We start from the raw sequence: 21,717 nt of genomic DNA on the forward strand, positions 1-21,717 counted from the left end.
TTGAAAAGTATATCGATTTACTGGGTTGAGCGTAATTAAACTAACACCTAATTCTACATATGCATCAATGTCTCGTGTCGGTGTCTATGGCTACAACTAAAGAGAAGCATATCATTTGAAGAACATAGCCACCGTACAACCTTGCAACTACAAACCCCATGAAGCTATTTGTTATCCATAACGTCTTGCAATATAAAACATCTTTTTCCTACTTCCTGATTGGAGTCAATGGCAGTCCAGATTTGGGAAGATGAGCCATGAAACTGAGTTGATTTGGTTTCAAACATAAAAACGCTAAACAAATTACAATACAAAATAAACCAAAAGCAAGAATAAATTAGTTAAAAATACACAGGGGGTGGAATCAAATAATACATTAAAGGGTCATCTATCACAAAAATAAGACATTTGAAAATAAAGGAAAGCTACAGAAGGGTAAACTAAAAGCTGCAAGACCATTACAGTCAACCGTGACGGTCTCAGTAGTTAAATAGCCGCCATCCTTTGGTCTTAGTAAAAATTCCAGTAGGCAAGGCCAAACTAAAGCTTTCTTTAGATAAAATTCTAAATGCAAATCTGTGACAAAAGGGGGAGAAAAATAAATTATTCCCCGTTGAATTCTACAGTATCATGTACTGTCAAATTTTCTCGAACAGTTGAGAAAACCAAATCAATTAGTTTTCTTCTCTTCTTCCTTCGCAGCGTCTGTTTCGGCCACAGCCTGATCATCCTCACCTCCAAAACCAAATTCGTTTACACGTTTCTTGTCCACTGGATAAATCCACCTCTGGTACAAGTATATGAGGAAGATAAGATCTGCAAGGCAGGGACAAAAGAAGACACTAAGACAAATGATACAAGACATTCGATGAACTGTGATATACTTGCAAAGTGCCTAATCTTCAGTTCAGAGAAGAGTCTCAATAAGAATACAGTTTCATAAATGGCATTTGATGAAGTGTGATATATAGTTGCGAAGTACCTAATCTTCAGAGGAAAGTCACAATTAGAATACAGTTTCATAAATGACATTCAAATTTGTAAAATTATGGAACAAAGGGCTGGATTCAAGAACGGAAATTCTTTTAGCTATATGAAAGTCAGGAAGGTCCGTGAATGCAAGCCGAGGTCAGAAGTATGAACATAAACGCAAGGTCCTTTCCTTCTCTAGAAACTAATAATATCAGCTTCAAACATCTGATGGAAAAGGTACACCTTTCTTCTGGGAATCCTTCTCAAAGAAACAAGGTTTTACTTTACCCTCATCATGCTAATGCACAACCATTAAGTTCAAATTTAACTTTATTAGCTCTCGACTGGGACTCAAACTCATCGTTGTATATAATATAATATAAATATAAATATAAATTTAAGAGACAGCTTCCACCATAGAACACATTCAAATATCATAAGCTTTGTCAGCCTAGTAGCACCTTACTTCCTAATTGCGACAAGTAATGAGATTTTTATCAACAGTTATTCCACTATCAGGTCAAGTTGCACAGAATAGCAGGTGGTCATGATCATAATCTTACCATCACGGAAAACAGAAAGCCGATGCAGTGTTGGCATTTTAATAACAAAGGCAAAAAGGTCATCAATTATGGTGTTGAGAAACTTGTAAGTCATTTGCCTCCAAGGTAGATGAGCAACAGATTTGAGCTTGTAGTTGATGAACAATTGAGGGCACATCATAATAAAACCTGCAACAGTTTTCCAGTAGAGTACAAACATAACAAAGTTTACGATACTAGTGAATTTAATGATCATAATAATCTATGGATATTGGTCAAATGCATGACTGGGTGTTTTGTTTGGAATTCTCATACACGTCCACTAAGTAACTTCTACATCCTCGGTGAATACTTGTTATGAAAAATAGCATGGTTTTCCTTGCCCATACGAAAAAAAAGGCGGGTAAAAAAGTGGACAGAAGAACCAAGACATTGTCGATATTTTTATTCAACAAAAGAAAAATAAAAACTCAGCAAAGAAAAATAGCAGTGTTATTTCCCATTGGTATATTTCATATTTATTATATTTCAGTACAAGGACAGCATAATAATGATTAGAATGAGAATTAAGTATTCTAATTTTGTTTCTAATTTATTTTTTACAAAGAAATAGTCATGTTTACTTCAGCATAAAGTTTGACTCAAAATAACGTAAAAATGCTCTTCCATTAAGGTTTAACTTTCAACTCATTCACAAAATCTCGGCTTTCCTAGAAGCGCTAGAGATTAAGATAACCATTGGAAAAAGCACGAAAGGACTAGTGATTCAGCCAGAGTACAATATTGCCAGGGAAGCATAAGTCACAATGGTTAGGAAAATTAATAACAAATTTACCAGAGTCAAAGCACCTCTTTTTAATTTAATTAATTTAGATAACTTTGTGACAATTTAATATATGGTACTATCAACGAAGACACAATCATAGCATACCCAATTAGAAGAGTGCTTACCAAACATGTATACACAACTTGTGAGAGAAGATAGAATCCAAGAATACCAGCTCTTGTGACGCTCATACATCAGTGAGTAAACAGAAAATCCAGCAACAAGGAGAAACAGAACATAGCATAAATACTTCATTGCAATATCATCATATTCCTTTGTCTTATTTCGGACATATGACTCTCGATCACGAAGCTTCAACATAGGTATCCTTCCTGTCCTATCAATCTGGGAAAAATTAAATTACAGATGGCAGGTGTCAATGAAAATAGTTAAGGAACAGCAGAAAAGTCGCAAACAGAGCCGGAATGTAAATGTAACATGAATTCTGTGCAAAAATAAACTGTATGTGTAAGCATGAAAGGTCTCGGCAGATGTTCTGCACATGCAAACCAGTAGAAAGTATCATAACAAAGAGGGCAAAAAAGTATCATGCCATTTTTATATTAAAAATACAAAAAATGGTACCAACCAAAATGTGAGAATTACGTATTAAAAAAGCCAAGAGATAAAAAGAAACCTCTATGCGCATGGCTTTTCCAATTTTCCAGAACTCAATAACGCAACCAATTCCAGAGCTAGCAAGAATCATCCAAGAGGTGTCGTTGTCAAGCAAATAAAGGAAGATAATAAGCTGACAAAAAAAGCTAACAACAACAGTCTTTGCGGAGAGTCCTTCCATAGATTTATTTTTGTTCCAAAATTGGATGTCTGGGTGAAAGAAAATAATTAGATGATAACCTATGCCTCTAACCAAACCCATATATATTATTGGAGGTGCTTTCTCAAAGATTGCTAAACAATAGACTTACCATTCTTGAAAGCCAAGAAGTCAAAGACTGAATGAAGAAGTGAAACAACCATGGTAATTGCCAGCAGGTAAGGATTTCCTTCCAAGAACACCCTCTGATATAATGAACAAAATCAAATACTAGCCTAGTAGAGAAACAAGACACTCAACAATTCATACAGTGAGAAAGAGATGCACAATAGAGGATTTTTCTTACATTTTGAAATTCCATTTTAAAATCTTTAAGAGCATTAATATACAGTACATAAATAAGTACGCACGTTATGGATGAAATGCCAAGATGCTAAGAGACAACATAGAGATGAGTATTGTGAAGTGAATATCTGGTAGGAAATGTTAAGAGGTAATGAAAAATTGCACATGCAAAGGGTTGATGATGGATGCACAAACAAGAAAAAAAAAACAACAAAAGAAAATAATCAAACAGAAGTCAGGTTTTCCACCGTAGAGCTCAAACTTTTAGGAATGTTAGCTCTTGACATAATATTAGAACCTCTTACCACCCTCATTCTTTCAATAATAAAATAAACTAAATTCGACAAGGTATGCAAACAGGATTTTGTATAAGTACCAAATAGTATCTTTATTAAAATGTCTTCAAAAAACCAAAAGGAGCAATTTTCATTAAAATTTTATTTAAAAGTAATATTCTATTAAGCGGTACTTGAGCAGCTGAACACAGCAAAACTACTCAGTACAATCAAAAAGGAAAATAGTTCAAGAACAAGATATCACAACTGAAAAATTATGAAGTCAAGTTCATAGAGAAGGAGTCAGAAAAAAAAGAAAATAAAAACCTGGTCTCAGTTCAAACAAATAATTATTTAACATAGTACACAAGTACTCAACATGAACGTTTCATCAAATAAGTTAAATATACTATAAATTGATAATTATGTAAAATTGAGAAAAGTTTGTGAACCTACAAACCTTTAGTTCATCAGCCTCGCCTTCAAGCATGCTTCCATAGTTACGGTGAATCTGGAAGGATTGGTCAATCTGCAGGAATAACTGCCACTTCGTCATACTAATGGGACCAACTTCCAGGTTAAGTCGTAATTCAGTCACTGTTTCGTTCAAAGGTATCAACTTATCCCGGAGTAACCAGAACTCATTGAAATAAACAATTGGATAGTAGTTCCCGGTGAAAGGATCAATGTTCAAGTCTGGGAACCCAAAGTTAAGGAAACTAGGTCATATAAACATATAGTCAGCTAACTTGGTGAACACACCAGTTACTCTGTCAATATACTGGAAAGTCAAACAAAAATAGTGAAACTGAAAAAATAAGAGAAATGTCAATATAAGACCTTACTGAAAGTGAAATGACACAAAAAGTATTCAGTTAATAAGATATTGTCATCTATAAGTTCTCCATGATTCAATATTAATCCCACATAATGTGAACACACTATGTTAAATGATAGACAAGTCATCCAGAAACCAATGCAAAGAAAGGGAGAAAAATTAAAAAAAATAATAATAATAATAATTAATAACAAAGTAAATAATAAGGATACATGGAGCAATGTTTGGCGCTACACCTGTTTTTGGGTACCTGCAAACAGTAAAAATATATTATAACAATATGCAGCATCAATAAAAAATACATCAATTAAGTGGCTCAGCTACTGTTAGGTTCCTTTACTCAGGGAACCAAAACAGATCACTCTACTCACACAACTCTCAACACAGCAGAATATGGCAGTATATGTATGTATTTTATTAACACTGTAATGTATCGAAAGAAGAAATACATGTAAGTAACCCCATCCAAGGAAGCCTTCCTTCCTCCAATGTTAAATGTCCAGTCTATTCCAAAAGTAAAATATCTAATCATCCTCTCTCCACCTATTCTGTTATTATTTATACCCTCTCTCTACTAACAACTAACTTCTTTTATTCCTAACATTACTCTACCCCTCAAAATCAACCTTGTCCTCAAGGTTGAAGTCAGGGAGCTGTTATTTGAGGTAATGCTCCTCTTTCCAAGTGGTGCCCTCCAAATTCTAGTCTGGAGGCTTGGGTGGTGGCAAATCCTCTTCCAATGTCTTCCATTCTTCTTTGATTCTATTAACTTCCCACATTCTGATCACCTCTTTTTCAAAACTATAAGCCCAAAGAAGATGATCTTTGATGTCTTTCAATGCTTCCAGCAGCTCTCTCTCCTCTGCAGGTCCCTCTTTATTGGGAGTTAAGTCACTCTCTTCTATCTTCCCCTCCAAAAATTCCGCTTGGCTCAAGCTCCAAGCCAGAGTCATGGTTTCAATCTCTTGTAGTATATAAGCTAACTCTTTGGATTCAGAAATGTTTTCTCTGCCTATTGGCTTGTGTTCTTTAGAAGACTGATTCAAGTCTGGCATTACAACATGTAAGAAGCAAAAACAACCAAGTATATTCCCACCAGCATCAATTCTCTTGTTAGCTATTATATAACTCTCAACAAATTCTCTATTTAACTAGGCTAGACCTTTGCCCATGTGTAACATATCCAATCCAACTGGTTCATCTCCAAGTGGAGCATCCACAATAGTCTTGTACCATGTCAACGACTGCATTTTTGGTGGTTCTGAAGTAGATGTCCAGTTGACATTACTCAACCCATCCTCCCTGGTATAGCTTTAGGTGTTCTCCTTGCACTCCAATCTTGTAAGTCCAAGCATATGAAGACAAGTCTATTGTCCCATTGTTCAATCCCTTAATTTTCACACTTGTGAGTCCTGCCCCCACAAAGTCATAAAAGGGTCCAGTTGTCTGTAAGCCAACTTGATATTCCTGATTCACAAAAGCATGGAAAACATGACCTATAGACTCAATTCTGGTTTGCTTCCCTTTTCCAAGAACTCTACATTTTCACCAACAAATATACTTGTGGTATGCCATAGGTAGTCAGTGGTATTTTTGGTAGTACTGATGAAATCAACAAAACCATTTTTGACAAAGTCTGTTGTTCCCCATATTCCTGGTTTCTCCTTCACAATGTCCCATATCAAAGAATTTCCACCTTTATTTGATTGCTGCAAACTTCCGAGAATCATTGCAACTACATTTGTCTGGGAATTAACCTTCGTTGTGTTGAACACTACATTCTTGCAATCACGAAGAATGCTAATTGACCAAGCTGGCAAGCGATATGATGTATTTTGAAATTCCACTGTTCTATCATTTTTATCATCAGAATTAGAAATAAAAACAGTGCATGCTTTGGATGAGTCAGTATAGACATCAGCCTCCACAGAAGGACCAAGGGAGACATTGGTTTCTCATTAAGCATTAAATGCTCACATAACTTGATAGCTCTATGAAGTTCCTTAAGATGTCTCCATTTTGGAAGTCTAGGTAGCCCATACTCATCTATGGGGGCATCATAGTCATAACTTGTAGTAATGAATGGACCACCAACTGTTCGTCCAAAATTTGTTCCTCCATGATACATGTAGTAATTGTGTACACTTCCACCTTTTTGGAAGAAACGAGCAACAGAAAATGCAACATCTTCTACTGGCCTGTGAGGATCTCTGCCCCCAAAAGTCTTAAACCATCTAGGCTAGTTCTCAGTCCAAATTTTGGGCCTATTTGGAGAAGTGGATTTAAATTGGTCACAATAGAATGAATTGAATGTATCAAACACAGGATCTGGAGCATCCCATTGCTGGCACATTATCCAAGGGACACCAGTATTCTGAGACAACCATCTTTGCAGCCCACAAGGCATATTTCTTACCATCCTCTTCATAAAAATTTTCATAGTATCCATATTCATTTTCTATCTGTATTGTCCTAGGAAGAAGCTTTTTGTTAACCAAAATAGTGCCCTTAATTGTGCAATCCATGTGAAAGAGACAACATTGAATCAGCAAAGGCAGTTGATGTGTGCTTAGCTTCAGCTCCGTTTCTCCCAATCCCTTACCCATATCCTCCAGATCCAAGAGATTGTTAATTTCCTCATCTTCTTCGTCTTCCTACCCTTCGCCAGTGTTGACAGATCCCTCCTGTCGCCCCTCTGCCATCTTCTCACAAACGGTGCCCCGATTTACTCCGCCAAACCTTCGCGTCAGAGAGTCGGTGAACATCTTCCAAGTCGGATGCCTGGTTTTCTCCCGCCAGAAGCAAAACAATAGCTTGCCAAACCTCCCTCCATGCATCTATAGACGAGCTTCATCTTCTCCTTCTTCGTCATGCTCTAGAGATAGAAGAATTTCTCTGCTTGTGCGATCCACCCATGCGTCCACACCTTCAAATGTAGGTAGTTTAACGCGCTTCCTCCAACTGCGTCGAGCTTCTCCTCCGTTTTCTTCCGATTTCTCCTCTGAGTTTTCCGACGGTCGTCGTTCGCGTCGAGCATTGACGGAATCACCTCTTCCTTCGAAGCTCCAATGCTGGTTCCTTCTTCTCCCACGGTCACGATTCACGTTTCGAGCCATTCCCCTCATCTCCGCTCGAATTTCCTCCAACGTCACTTCCATGGCATCGAATCTACCCTTCAATGCACTCACCCTGTTCTCCATCTCGTCTCTCCTTCAATCTAAATCCGACAGGTCGGACCAAAGCTGTTAGGTTCCTTTACTCCGGGAACCAAAACAGATCACTCTACTCTCGCACAACTCTCAACACAGTAGAATATGGCAGTATATATATGTATTTTATTAACACTGTAATGTATCGAAAGAAGAAAATACATGTAAGTATCCCCTTCCTCCACTCGAAAATGTCCCGTCTATTCCAAAAGTAAAATATTTGATCATCCTCTATCCACCTATTCTGTTATTATTTATATCCTCTCTCTACTAACAACTAACTTCTTTTATTCCTAACAGCTACATACAAATCTAGAAGTTGATCATGGGATTGGTATAGTACAATATACAAACCATAAACAATTATTGATAATTTTCGTAGTAGTTCCAAAAATGTATTAAGATGAGTCAGTACATTTCAACCATTGTTGCAATGGCAACTTATACTTCCAATGCTTAACCTTAGGTATGGAGCTGCTCACAAGTGCTGTTATTACCAAGGCAACACTAAATAAAAATTATTTTAAATTAAAAAAAAAATAACAAGAAAAGAGAAGTACTGTTTAAATTCAATATACAACTAATACCTAAAAGAGTGAAATTACATGCATAATTTCACAGATATAAACACGTATTCATCTAGTGCTCTTCAAACAGGTTTGGGAAGGGCTTGCCCCATCAATAGTGGGATAAAAAACCAAAATCACATTCAGGTTTTGGCTTAGTAGGTTTAAAATGGATCAATCCATCAAAACCACAGAGAGAATTATGTTGTAATACTTCACAATGTAACAGTCCATCTGTTAAAAGCTCAAGTTTTGTCTCAAAATACAAACATCAAACACCTGCCCACGAGCCAAAAACTGACAACTAGAAAGAAAACACGGTAAACAGTAAAAACTCTACTACTAAGATTCATCATAGCATACCCAATTCTGGTTTCTTCTCAAATTTATCACTATTACCAAAGGCTACAGCAGTACAGAGGAATACCAAAAAGAATATTTGTCATTCCTATATAAAGGCACATAAGGCTCAATCTAGAAAATGCTAGTGAGATGGGCATTATACAAAAAACACTATGGAGAACATACAATTTATGATGAATAAAAAAATCTTGAGTAGTAATCTACTTAGAATAGAGAGTGGGCCAGTTAGAGTGCAGGCCCAACACCAATCCCCACAAAAAAAAAAAAAAAAAAAAAAAACCCTAATTTGTTTCTCCCATCCTATCCACCTTTTCCTTCTTTATTCTTTAAGAATAGTAAGAAAAGCAGCAGATGAACTCAATGGTCAAGAAAGGAGACTGACTAGCAGAAAGGCTCAAGCTTACAAGTTGTCACCTCCCAAAACCTCCTTTAAATGAACCTCGTTTCAGGGGTAATTTCATATTCAATGGCCAAAAGCTGGAGTGGCCGCAAAACCCATTTTAACTGCAATTTCAGATGCAGATGGTGGTGCAATAGTCACTACAGGAAGGAGATGCTTCATGGCGACTTCCTTTTTGGGGGGGTGGCTGCTCCACCCACCTAGCAATCGTGGCACTAAATAGCAAATAGGTAATTACGATGGCTACAATATAGACAACCCATATTCCACACACAACTGAAAAATAAATTAAGGACAATTTATCATTAATAATTGTTTGAAATATGAGAAATATTTGTTCATATTTTATAATAGTTTGGAGTATCCAAGATGATTTCTTGGGACTTATTCTTTTATATTTTATGATTTGTTTCCTTATTTAATCAGGATCCTCATAATCATAGGGATATCTGATTAGAATTAGACTTATTAGAATATGATTTAAACACAAAGCATATCATGTACATGTATACAATCTCCTATTTGTATTTATTGTAATCAGCTTATATAAAACAGACTCCTTGTGAAGTGGATTGAAGGAGCTAAGATGTACCCTCTAGAGATGGAAGATTGATGGCAGCAGAGTCATGGGTCACAAATATGTAGGATTCTAAATCATAAGATGTAGATACAAAGCCCAAAAATTTAAAGAATTTAGCTGATTTCTTATGAAAATACAATGTTCTTAGTTTTGGAGATTGGATTACAAACTGATGGTTAACCAACTGAATCTTCCACATTACATTTTGTTTAAGTTCCAAATGAAGTGCATAACTATTTCCTAATACCCCTCTTATAATTCATGCAAAACTAAATTCCAATAAAAGAAGGCTAATTTATCTGAAATCTCTCAACTCCAGCACAACACTTCCTTCATAAAATTATAATCATCAGTCATCTAATTTAAACATATATTATGTTAACAAAAAAGGCAGAACATATTAAAAAAATGTGCCAAAAATTAAATGAATCCCAAGAAACATACTGAGTGAAGTCAGCAACCAAGTTAATTGTTATATTTGGTTTCCAATATGAAACCCACTCCACAGGACCATCATCCTTAGAATCATCATCTTCTTCAGGTTCATCAACCACCTAACAAGAGAACAATCAGTAACATGTTATCATGGAAAGCACTAAACACTAACCAATTGAAAAATTGACATGATTGATATCAAACTCATTAAGACCAAGGTAGTTGAATCACATATCGTATCGCGTATTGGAGACCTCAAATTTTGAATCGTGAATTGTTACTTATCATGAATAGTAAGATTCATCAACATTAAAAAATACAATATATATTTAAATATACAAATACGAAAAATGCATTTATTAAATTGATTTATTATATATTCTTTTACCTAAAATATAAATATGTTTCATTATTATATAGTATGGTACTTTACAAATACCAATAATGCCTCAATACCAAATATAATTAAAAAACTACATATTCAAATCTCTTTGGCTTTACCCATCTCATCGCCAATGTTTTTTTCTGTCCTCACTACACTTTCCTTTTTCGCAAACCTAGAATTCTGTGTTTCAATTTCTCCTTTCTCCTATGGCCACCATGCATTCAAATCCACCACCAAGAGCCCTTGGGAGCCTCCTCTGTCAACAACCCCGCTTCCTCCTCCTCCCTCCACACCACTCCTCCCAAAGCCTCAACAGCCCCACCCACCACTCGCTCCCCTCCTGTAAGGAGGATTGAAGCAAAAAGCAAATCCTGGCAAAAAGTGATCCATGGAGGTTGTGGTTCAAGCCTCAATTCCTGATCCGAAATGCAACTCATGCTATTCGTTAATCATGCGATTAGAAGACAATTTAGGAATAAAAATGATTCTTTTAGAAGAAAATTTAGGAGCAAAAGTGATTCTTTTAGAAGACAATTTATGAGCAAAAATGATTCTTCATGTAATTCGTATCATCATATGATTAAGAAAATAAAATATATTGATTGGTGCAAGTTGTTCCCTGTAAACATACTGAGCCAAATCGTAAGGATTAGATCTAGGGGCAACTCTTCTGGCCAATAAGGTTAAGATATAGGATTACAGATTAAGATTTTGACAATAAGTTATGGCCAAAACTTGTAACGATTGATAACAACTACAGAATTAATGACAGCATACTATATGCTCCTCCAAAAGGCTCCATGAATAGGGGGCAAAAGGTAACTGTGTATTGCATAACAAAACAATACATGGGTTAGATCGTAAGCCGAAATAGGATATTTAAAAAGGTAACTGAACTTTTGACATTATGCAGAATAAAATATGATATTTTTATGTTTAAAAAATCAATCACTATAATAAAGATCTTGAGCTCAAGGTAAAGTACCATCATAACAGTTACACATCAAGCTAATTATAAAAGTGTAGGAGCAATAACAAACCTTGGATGTCACTTGAGCCTCACTAGAATCTGGCGAACTTCCCAACAGACTTTTCTTTTTATCTGCCTTAGACTTGGGCAAGAACGTCACAACAGCTGAGACCAACATAAATAAACACAACCCGTAAACCACTTTGTCATACATATTTAATGCTAAAATATCAATAAGAAGTTAAAAAGGTATACGATGTGTCCTTCCAAATGCTGCCTGAGGCTGGTATTCTGGATCACTTGGGTCGGGTGAAAAGCCAGAGTGTGCGAAGAAAACATGAGCATATAGACTCCCATTATGCTTCAAAGACTGAAGTAGAAAAAGAAACCATAAATTATGGGAACTACTTTAACCTTTCTTCGAAAAGGAATGTAAATTACCAGGGATAACTAGCAGTAAGCATTTTCAAGTTTCAATTTTATACCTCCGATGGATTATAGTCCAGAGTAAGAGTCCTGGTACTCTCAGGTCCCCAGACAGCATACGGAATATTGGTTTCATGCCATACAAGTGAACTTTCAGAACCAAAGTCATTGAACTTCTCGTTCTCGGAAATATAAAGCCACATATCCTGAAAAAAAAAAAAAGGCATCCAGAAGACAGCCTAATTAACAACAAAAGCAAAAGAACAACTACGAAAGCCTCTGCAGCTCGCACCAGCATCAGAACACAGACCAGTGAGATAATTACACAAAAACCTAATTTTGATGTTCAGTACAAGTTACTTATTGATACTTCTGATCGTGCACAAAACCACACACTTAACTTCATAACTCTTCATCACACTACGCGATGAGGAAATTGAAATTCGACTCAATCACAAATCCTAACCTAAAAGTATCATCGAAATCGTATAAGTACCTAACCTACGTAAAAAAATCAATCTAAGTGACCTCAAGACAAGCGAATTTAGAGAAATAATAATAATGATAAAATCGAAGTGAGATCATGCAATAGAAGTTGAGTTAGCAGCGGTGAAAGTGTGCGTGTGTGTGAGAGAGAGAGATAGAGAGTACCAGAGGCTGTGCTTTCTGGAAGAGATTGGAGATGAGAGCGGAAGGTTCGGAAGGTTTTTTGGGAGAGAAGAATTTAGAAGCGAAGTACCAGAAAACGACCATGCGTATGATTCCTGTGAGGCCGAACCCTCCTTGCGGCTGTTGCTGCCTCCCTTGCGGTGCCTGGCCGCCTTCAACTGCTGCCGCAGGCGGCGCCATCTTCGGCGGAGGGAGAGAGAGAGAAAGGTAAAGAAAGAGAGAAATATCAGTGATGGAATCGAAGTTTGAACACTGATACTTCGAGTATGACGGTATATGAGATGGGTATTAGTAAAGGGAAAAAAGAAAAAGGGAATTATTTTAGAACTGGGTGGCCACGCAATCTTCTCCACCCTCTTTATGCAAATTACGGTTACTCTAACCAGCTTAGCTAAATATAAAACAACTTAAAAAAAAAATCATTTTTCAAAATCTGTTCCAACAATATTCTCAAAAAAATATTTAAATTTGTTAAAAATTATTCACATAGTTATAAAAATTATTATTCAACGTTATAACATAAAAGAATCATCATCCAATGGTTTATATATACTTTCCAAATTCAAATTTTTGTTATATTTTATCGATCAATTAATAGCATATGATATGATGTGTTAAAATAAAATAAAATAAAATTATTATAATAAAATGAATTTAAATGACCTTTCTTATTACTATATTTAGCAAATGATATTATGAATATTATATATATATATATATATATATATATATATATAAAAGTTTGCTAACATGTGTAGGATTTTTTTATTCAATAGGTACATTTTAACAATATGTACTAGATTTTAGTAGACAAAAATATCTTTGTATAATATGGATTATAAGTTTTAAGGTCAAGGGTATTTGAATAATTTTAATTCTCAAAACTAAAAAAAAAAATAAGAAACCACTCAAACCCTTACCGTCTCTCTCATCCCTCATTCCTCTCAACCCTTTCTCTTTCATCTCTCCCACTCTAACTTTCTCTCTGTCATCTCTCCCAACTGAAAAAATAAAAAACACTCACTCAATCCTAATCCACATTCCTTACTTATCCAATTTGTTTCACTCTCATCTTCATCCTCTCTCTCACCCACACACAGTAACCTATGACACCGCAATTTGTTGATCTTGTTTTGTTCGTTCATTTGTTTTCCACTTTATAACAAAATAATTGATGATGTTGATGTTGATGTTGATTTTTGATTGGAGAGTTGTGTTATATATTTTCCCTTTTGATTGTTATTAAATTTTGGGGTTAAATATGTTTTTAGTCCCTATACTTTAGGGCGATTTTGATTTTAGTCCATTTTCAAACTAAGTTACAATTTAGTCCTTCAACTTTAGAAAACTCTGGTTTTAGTCCTTTTTACCAAATTTTTTTAACTTTATTTGTTGTTACAAGCACGTTTCATTATAGCATTTGGATGGTTTACACTGTTTGGCACATTTTTGCTTCAATGTTAACTGAGAAACGTGTTTGAAACAACAAATAAAGTTAAAAAATTTTGGTAAAAAGGACTAAAACCAGAGTTTTATAAAGTTGAAGGACTAAATTGTACCTTAGTTTGAAAATGGACTAAAACCAAAATTGTCCCAAAGTATAGGGACTAAAAACATATTTAACCCTAAATTTTGTTTTTAAATTTTAAAATTAGTCCTTTATCTTCAAGGAGATTTGATATTTTGACTATTAAGTTGTTCAGAAATATTTTCCAGAAGAGAAAAACCGTTGTGAAAAGGGGATTCCAACGGGGTGAGTCATTGTCCAGAAAATGAATTTATGAAATCAGCTCTTAAAAATAATTCTAAAATATATTTTTCGCTGAAAACAATATTTCGGAATATACTTCTCACCTTCCTACATACAACCAACGTCAAAACATGACTCTGTCCCCATATTCAAAAAAGAAACCACTGCTCGTTTCCTTTCGAATGTTTCATATTGATAAGCATACTTTCATTTCATTTTTGTAAAAGGAATAAAAATATTCTAACAAATTACACATATTCTAGATTTGAGCAGATTGTAGAATATTAAGTACTTTTCAAGAAGAACTGCATTGATATACCAACTAATTAAAAATCAACCAGAAATTAGTAAACTAGTTGTAATGAACCCGTTAGCTCTCAGTTGGACCAGAAAATTACTTTCCAAAGTAAATCACATCATGTAAGTTTATTTTAAACAATTCACATATCCAACTTTGTTTGGTCAATATAAACATGATGTTGTCATTTTGATTTATCATTTGTCATAGAAGTGAAATTAAAAAAAACAAAATGCACTGAATTTCAAATTGGAATTTAAACTTAATAAATTTGTCACTATCACGCTCATAGTTTGACTTCTACTCCTTTCATTTCTATAATTTTATCAAAATTGGTAATAAGAAACTAAATATTTTGTGACTATTATGGGTTGATGCTAATGTCTTTTCTTAGGGGTTTCTTGTTTTTTTTTTAGTTTTGAAATTATTGAAATTATTGTAGATTTTAGTTTTTTACAAATTTAATAATAATCAGAAGGGAAAAGATATAATACAACCCTCCAATCAAAAATCAACATGAACATCATCAATTATTTTGTTATTAAAGTGAAAAACAAATGAACGAGAGAGCAAGAACAAAAAATTGCGGTGTCGAGAGATGACGGGGTACAAACTTGAGATTTTTATTTAAAGTTATTGCATTTGAACTTTAAGACAATGTAATTGGGATTATTTTACTCCCTTCATTATTTTCATTGGACAAGTGTTTTGGAATTATTATGTTTTGAATAAATTATGCACGTTTAAATGTTAAGGTTTTGAAAATACATTTCTGCACTATGATAAGTTTTTAAATTTACCGATTTTTGAATAACCTGTGACACCTTGAAAATCGGGGCATTACAAGGAGCAATAATCAATAAACAACAAAATTAAATCACCAAAATCACAATGCAAAGACACTAAGATTTTTAACATGGAAAACCCTTCAAAGCAAGCGTAAAAACTAGAAGTTGTCCTGACTAAAGAAATAACTCCACTATGATCAACAAAAATACAAAGGAGTCTTAATCAACTATAAAAAATAATGATAATACTCAATCAAACATCAAAGAAACAAAGCTTGCATATAGAGAACGAGAAAGATGAAAAAAAAGCTAAATACACAACTGTAAGGAGAACTTAATATCTCCCAACTCAAACCTCGTATCAATGATCCAATCGATGAAAACGAAGAACAAAATATCTCAAACCTACTATAAGTCCAATTCAACGGTAAATAAATCTGTTGTATCAATTTACAATCACAACTTTGTGAAAAAACGTGAATGATTTTTTCTCTTCCTTTCGTTCAATATGTTGATGTATAAGTGAAATATGACTTTTTCTTTTTTATCTCTCTTGCTCCTCTCCATTAAGTAAGACATGAAGTAGTCAACTTTTGAACCTTTTATTCATATATGAAGGAAATTCAAATTTCACTAATATTTAATTTTATACTATACATAAGATAAATATTTAATTTTTATATAATTAAAATTGATAATAAAATATATTTATGAATGTATAAATTATATAAAATAAATAAAAGTATCTTGGCTATACAATAAGTAATTTATATTGTGATATAAAAAAAATTAACTTTTAAAATTATTAGAATTTAATTTATAGTTATAGACAAAAAAAATGTATATTGCTAAAAGAGATAAGCAATTAGAAAATTATTTTAAAAATTTCTTATTGAAAATATAATAAGATAATTTTTCATTAGATTATATTTTTCAAACATTATGATAAAAACAGTTATTCTAATTTGTCTATATGGTAAAAAATAGAAATAGAATGTGCTACGTATTCGTAATTCATGTATTTCATAGTTAAAGTTTTTCCTTCTAACAAAAATCAATATTCTATTTAAGATGCATAATTCATATATACGTTACTGATACGATGGTATTGGATTTTAATTTTAGTTCAAACACAAACTAGCATATTTTACGAACTATTGTCAAATACTCAATTAAATATCGATCGGTATATTGATATTTGAATTTATATTAGCTAGTTTTATATTCACAATAAAACTTATCAAATATTTATTATTTGCAAATTAATTATATATCAAGTTAAATATTTTTTACTCAAATGTATAATAATAATTAATATTTTATAAATTTTATTAATTACCGCCTCAGCACCATATGTAACATTATCTACTAACGTATAACACATCATACGATCATTGCCGATAATATTTATTGATAGGGAGAGCATAATGTTAGCTAAACCCACTTCGTAATGTGTGTTTTTGATGATGACAACACATAGTTAATGAAAACACATGTGTGTGTATTGTGTGACCGTGTTATACATGCTTATGCTTACTGGGAGATTTACACATGCATATTGTGATTTTCACATTGGATATATTTTGTTGATTAATGCATACAATTATGTTTATATAGTGATCATATCTATGTATGCTTAATATGTGTTTTGGAAATGGAAAAACCACATGCACCAAGCATATCTGCATGACTTAATTGATTACAATGTTGTGTTAATCAATTAAGGTCATTAGACAACTTTAGTTTTTAAACTATGGCAAAACAACAAGTTTTGAATCGATTACATTAGTTGTCAAATCGATTAAACTCATGTGTTTGTGCAAATATTTTTCAAGTGCACTGTGATGAATTTTGAGAAGAAAAGTTTTCAAAAATATGCTAAGTGTGAAAGCTTAATCGATTACATGGATCATGTATTATTTTAAGTCTGTTAAAGATTTGAAAAATGTTTCATTGCTTGTCATAATTGTCTCAACGATCATATTTTTAAATATGTTAGCTAAGCATTAAATGCAAATCGATTACATTAATTGAGCATTCAATTAATTGCTATGACTATTGTTAATCTGTTATAAGTGTTAAATGTAACCGATTAAATTAATAGCGTAATCGATTAAAATGCGTCAGATTTGGCTTACACTATATATAGACGCATGGTTTGAAATTCTGTAAGACAATTGTGATTAACATTTTCATATCTGATTCAGATTGAGTGTGAAGTTTTACAGAGGTGATAAAACACTCCAAGAAACAAGAATTGTCGTGGGGTACAAGTCTTGAAGATTTCTTGAGAGACAAGATTGGTTGATTTGAAGAGTCTAATCTTTCTGCATAATAGGGGTGCTTACTGTGTGATCAGGAGTTTCGCAAATGCTGAGCGTTGCTAGTTTCCCTGTGTGTTGACAGGAAGAAGAACGTGTGGTTCTTGACTTTGAGAAGGTTCTCAAAGGGGTGATTGCAGAAGAGGATTTTTATTGCTGCAAGTCTTTTTGTATTTGGTTATATTAGATTAGTGAGTTAGAGAGGTGATTTACATTTTGACATTGTGGTTGCTGTAAAGCCCTTGTTGTAAAACCCAGATCTTTATAGTGCAATTGGGTTTTAATCTCGAGTTGATTGGAAGGACACTGAATGTAGGTAGTTGAGGCCAAACTAGTATAAACTCAGAGTTTGAATTTTCTTCTCCCTATCTCTATGCATTAATCGATTACATTTTGTTCTTATTCAAATACGCACATTGTTACATTGCATACATTTTTGCTTGCAATTCAAGAAAGGTTTAAAGACTTTTAGTATTTGCGAAAAAGATTTCAAAAGCGATCATTTTTATAAAACACCAATTCACCCCCCTCTTGGTGTTGAGAAACAGAGCACATCTTTTCTAACAATTGGCACCAGAGCTTTTTTCAAAAGTTATTTAAAAAATAAATTGATTAACCTTTTTATCTAATTGATTATTCGATCCTGAAAATGGCTTTTGTTTCTCAGACTTTGGTGAAGGTGCATCAACAAATAGAACACCTCTATTTGCTGGTGAAAACTTGGAAAATAAGAATGCAAATTTTTCTTGAATCAGTAGATAAGGGTGTATGGGGTGCAACTCTCAATGGTCCATCTAAACCCACTCATGTGTTAAATGGAAAAGCTGTTTTGAAAAACTTTTCTGAGTGGACTCAAGAGGAAAATCGGAGAGCATAGTATGATGTAAAAGCTTAAAATGTTATTGCTTTTATTCTCACAATGGATGAGTTTTTAAGGGTTTTCCAATGTAAGACTGCAAAAGAAATGTGGGATATTGTTGAAGTCACACATGAGGGAACAAATGAAGTGAAGAAAGCTAGAAAGAATTTTCTAGTGTAGGAGTACGAAATGTTTAGGATGAAAGTCGGAGAAACCATCTATGATGTGCAGACAAGGTTCACACATATTGTCAACCATTTGATGGCTCTCGACAAGGCCTTTGAAAAGGAAGAAATCAATATCAAAATCTTGAAAAGCCTAAACAAAAGCTAGTAACCTAAGATAACTGCTATATTCGAGTCAAAAGATTTAACTAACATGAATATGGCAACCTTGTTTGGCAAGCTTAGGGAACATAAGCTAGAACTTGGTAGATTGAGAGAAGAAGAGGAGATTGAGCAAAAGCAATCGATTGTGTTACCAATGAGGAGCATTGGTAAAACTTGAAGATAATGATTTTGATGATGCTGCAAGAAGATTAACTTGAAGAAGATATTAGAATTTATTTTAAAGCACTTTGTAGAATATAAATGTATTAGGAATGTCTTTAAATATGTAAAATCTCGTATTCTTGGTTGGGTTACATATTTAATCGATTGTTAGAAGCTATAATCGATTATCCTGAGCCTTTCTGAAAAACCATGTTGCTCTGGAAAAATCGATTATTACTCTAAATAGTCGATTATCACTGGTTCTGATGAGAACTGCCCAAGTTCCTAGAATAATCGATTATTCCTCAGAATAATCGATTATCACTATTTTAGAAATTCTGTAACGGACTTGAATAATCGACTATCGCTTATAATAATCGATTATCACTGGCAGTCGTAAAGAGTCTTTTCATCTTCAAACCAGCTGGCTATATATAGAGGTCTTAAAACCCTTAAAGGGTAACTTTGAGCTTTTGCAAAATACAGTTTGTCTGAGAAAGTTCTCAAAAGCTAGTTCAAGTGCTTTGCCTGGTCTCGTGTGTTGGAGAACAAGTTGACTTCTTTATTTCACCAAAAGGGGAGGTGAATTGCTGTTGTTACAAAAACACTTTCTTTTCGCAATCTTGAAATCAAAGTATAAAGCTTTTTGAAATTTCTTGAAATGCAAGCAATCAGAATATGTATGCAGCGGAAATTACGTAGTTGACTACGTAAAGAATAAAGTCGGCTGGAATGTAAAAGATAAGGGATAGAGAAATGCAAACACAGATTTTTATACTTGTTCGACTAACAATGCCTACATCCAGTGTCCTTCCATCCCAGGAAGCAAATGCACTATAATGGTTGCGGTTTTTACAACAAGGAATTTATAGATGACCTCCACGTCAAAAATATAAATCTCCTTTCTAACCCAAAACCAAAATATAGCTGCACAACACAATCAGACTTTCAGTAAGAATCCCTTCTTCTGCAATCTGCAACACCACTTTGAACAATCCTCAAAGTGAACTATCCCCATGTATCGCAACAGGTCCAATTCTAGCAATCTTCATAGGATGCCAAGCCTCTCAGAAAATTCCAGCAGTCTTCACAGGATGCCAAGCCTACACGATCAATCACAGAAGCACCTTCTTGTGCAAATATTGATCAGCCAATGAATGCGCAATTGAATCTCCTCTTTGAATCTCTTTCAAGAAAGATCACCACCGTCTTCTTGGAGAATTCTCGAAGTAATGAGAAATCTGAAACAGAAATGAAATTGTCAGATCATCAAAAGTCTTCGAACAAACTAGTGTTCAGTCTATTTATAGATTTCTGTTAAACAGTCAGATTCTCAGTCGAATAAGCTACTAATTCAGTCGACTGTATTATATAGTTATAATAGTTTAGTCAACTTAGTAGCCTATAGTCAACAAATAACAGAACACATTCAATATAGTTGACGAAGTCATCAATGCTTAACTAACTTTTAAAAATATAGCCGTTAGAGTGCAAGAACATAACATAATTCCAAATCAAACAACATATACAGTCGAATATGTAAAACACAATGTCGACTATCACAATGTCAAAACTTTAAAATTCTTTTCTTCTCAAAATAGCACATAGAACTGATTCTCAAAATCTGTACAAAGGTTTTAGCATAGTCGAATTCATTAGTAATGCAGTCGACTGTACTAGAACTTTGTAGCACAAGAATAAGTTCGTAAAAGTGCTTGTGATTTTTTGCTTTAAAATATGTGCAGTAAAACATATGAAATGATGCATAGCACACAACACATTAAAGCATATACACATGTTCAAGAAATATATCAATTAATCAACACAAGAACATGTAACATAGTACATACACATACACATGTAATGCAGCAACAACATGTACTTGTTATTAAGCAATGTGTTGTCATCATAAAAAACTAGATTGATATAGAAATTGTGTTGTCAACAATCTCAACAATCTCCCCCTTTTTTGATGATTCACAACCATGATTAATAACCAACCATGTTTGAACACTTTAATACAAAACAGAGTAGCAGCATAAATTGACTCAATTAAAACAAATATGTACTCTGCATGTAACACAACAATCACCAAAAATATATCACACATAATGAGAAATAATCAGTAATCTCCCACTTTCTGATACGGACCTCCATGGATGATTGGAGATTGATCCTTGCTCGTTGGAGTTGCACAGAAGTTTGGTCATGGAGGAGGCAGCGGAATGAGCGAATGCACGCTAGGTGCTCGATGAAATGTGTGGCATATGGTTGATGTGATTTGGTGCAGTTTGAAGCCTAAAAAGGAATCCTATCTAGGGAAGGTGGCTAGAGGAGGCTTGGAAGCTCTCTTTGGCCGTGACTCTGAAGAAGATTGAAGGCCTGGAGTTTTCTCAACAGGAGTTCAATACCAATATCATCAAAAGTGTTTTACATGAAGATGGAAGAGGAGATTTGTAGCCTATCTCCTTAGATCTAGACGGTGCTCCATGCTACCATCATTCATGATACACGTGGTAGCATGTGCAAAATGTGCTGAAAGTTGTTGAATCTAGAAGCTACACGGAAATGCACTAAATACATGTGCTAAATGTGAAGAAAATTTGCCATGGTGTATTTAGCACAAGGGGG

General features: G+C 34.1%; 1 protein-coding gene and 1 pseudogene across 2 annotated transcripts; both read right to left on the reverse strand.

The window, feature by feature from the left end:
* Positions 1–316: 316 nt before the first annotated feature.
* LOC106753196 (cleft lip and palate transmembrane protein 1 homolog) lies at positions 317–12,912 on the reverse strand. 2 transcript variants are annotated; one of them, XM_014634986.2, is made up of 12 exons: positions 12,562–12,910; positions 11,970–12,116; positions 11,740–11,854; positions 11,555–11,649; positions 10,139–10,248; positions 4,789–4,826; positions 4,199–4,434; positions 3,270–3,363; positions 2,978–3,168; positions 2,466–2,685; positions 1,536–1,703; positions 317–816 (listed from the first exon to the last, which is right to left on the reverse strand). In XM_014634986.2, the coding sequence occupies exons 1-12, from the start codon at positions 12,757–12,759 to the stop codon at positions 671–673; spliced, it is 1,758 nt and encodes a 585-aa protein (XP_014490472.1). In that variant the 5' UTR covers positions 12,760–12,910; the 3' UTR covers positions 317–670. The 2 variants fall into 2 exon arrangements, with proteins under 2 accessions (XP_014490472.1, XP_022633133.1); XM_022777412.1 differs by lacking the exons at positions 2,978–3,168; positions 3,270–3,363 and having other exon boundaries at positions 12,562–12,912.
* On the reverse strand, positions 4,833–10,127 carry LOC111241033 (annotated as a pseudogene).
* Positions 12,913–21,717: the final 8,805 nt, after the last annotated feature.

This window comes from Vigna radiata, unplaced genomic scaffold, assembly GCF_000741045.1.
Source record: "Vigna radiata var. radiata cultivar VC1973A unplaced genomic scaffold, Vradiata_ver6 scaffold_230, whole genome shotgun sequence".
Classification (NCBI taxonomy): domain Eukaryota; kingdom Viridiplantae; phylum Streptophyta; class Magnoliopsida; order Fabales; family Fabaceae; genus Vigna; species Vigna radiata.

Coding starts and splice junctions, on each gene's coding strand:
- LOC106753196 (XM_014634986.2), bottom strand. CDS start 12,759: ATGGCGCCGCCTGCGGCAGCAGTTGAAGGCGGCCAGGCACCGCAAGGG. Junction 10,249..11,554: donor AGGCTCAAGTGACATCCAAG/GTTTGTTATTGC, acceptor TTCTCTTGTTAG/GTGGTTGATGAACCTGAAGA. Junction 817..1,535: donor GCTTTCTGTTTTCCGTGATG/GTAAGATTATGA, acceptor CCTGCCTTGCAG/ATCTTATCTTCCTCATATAC.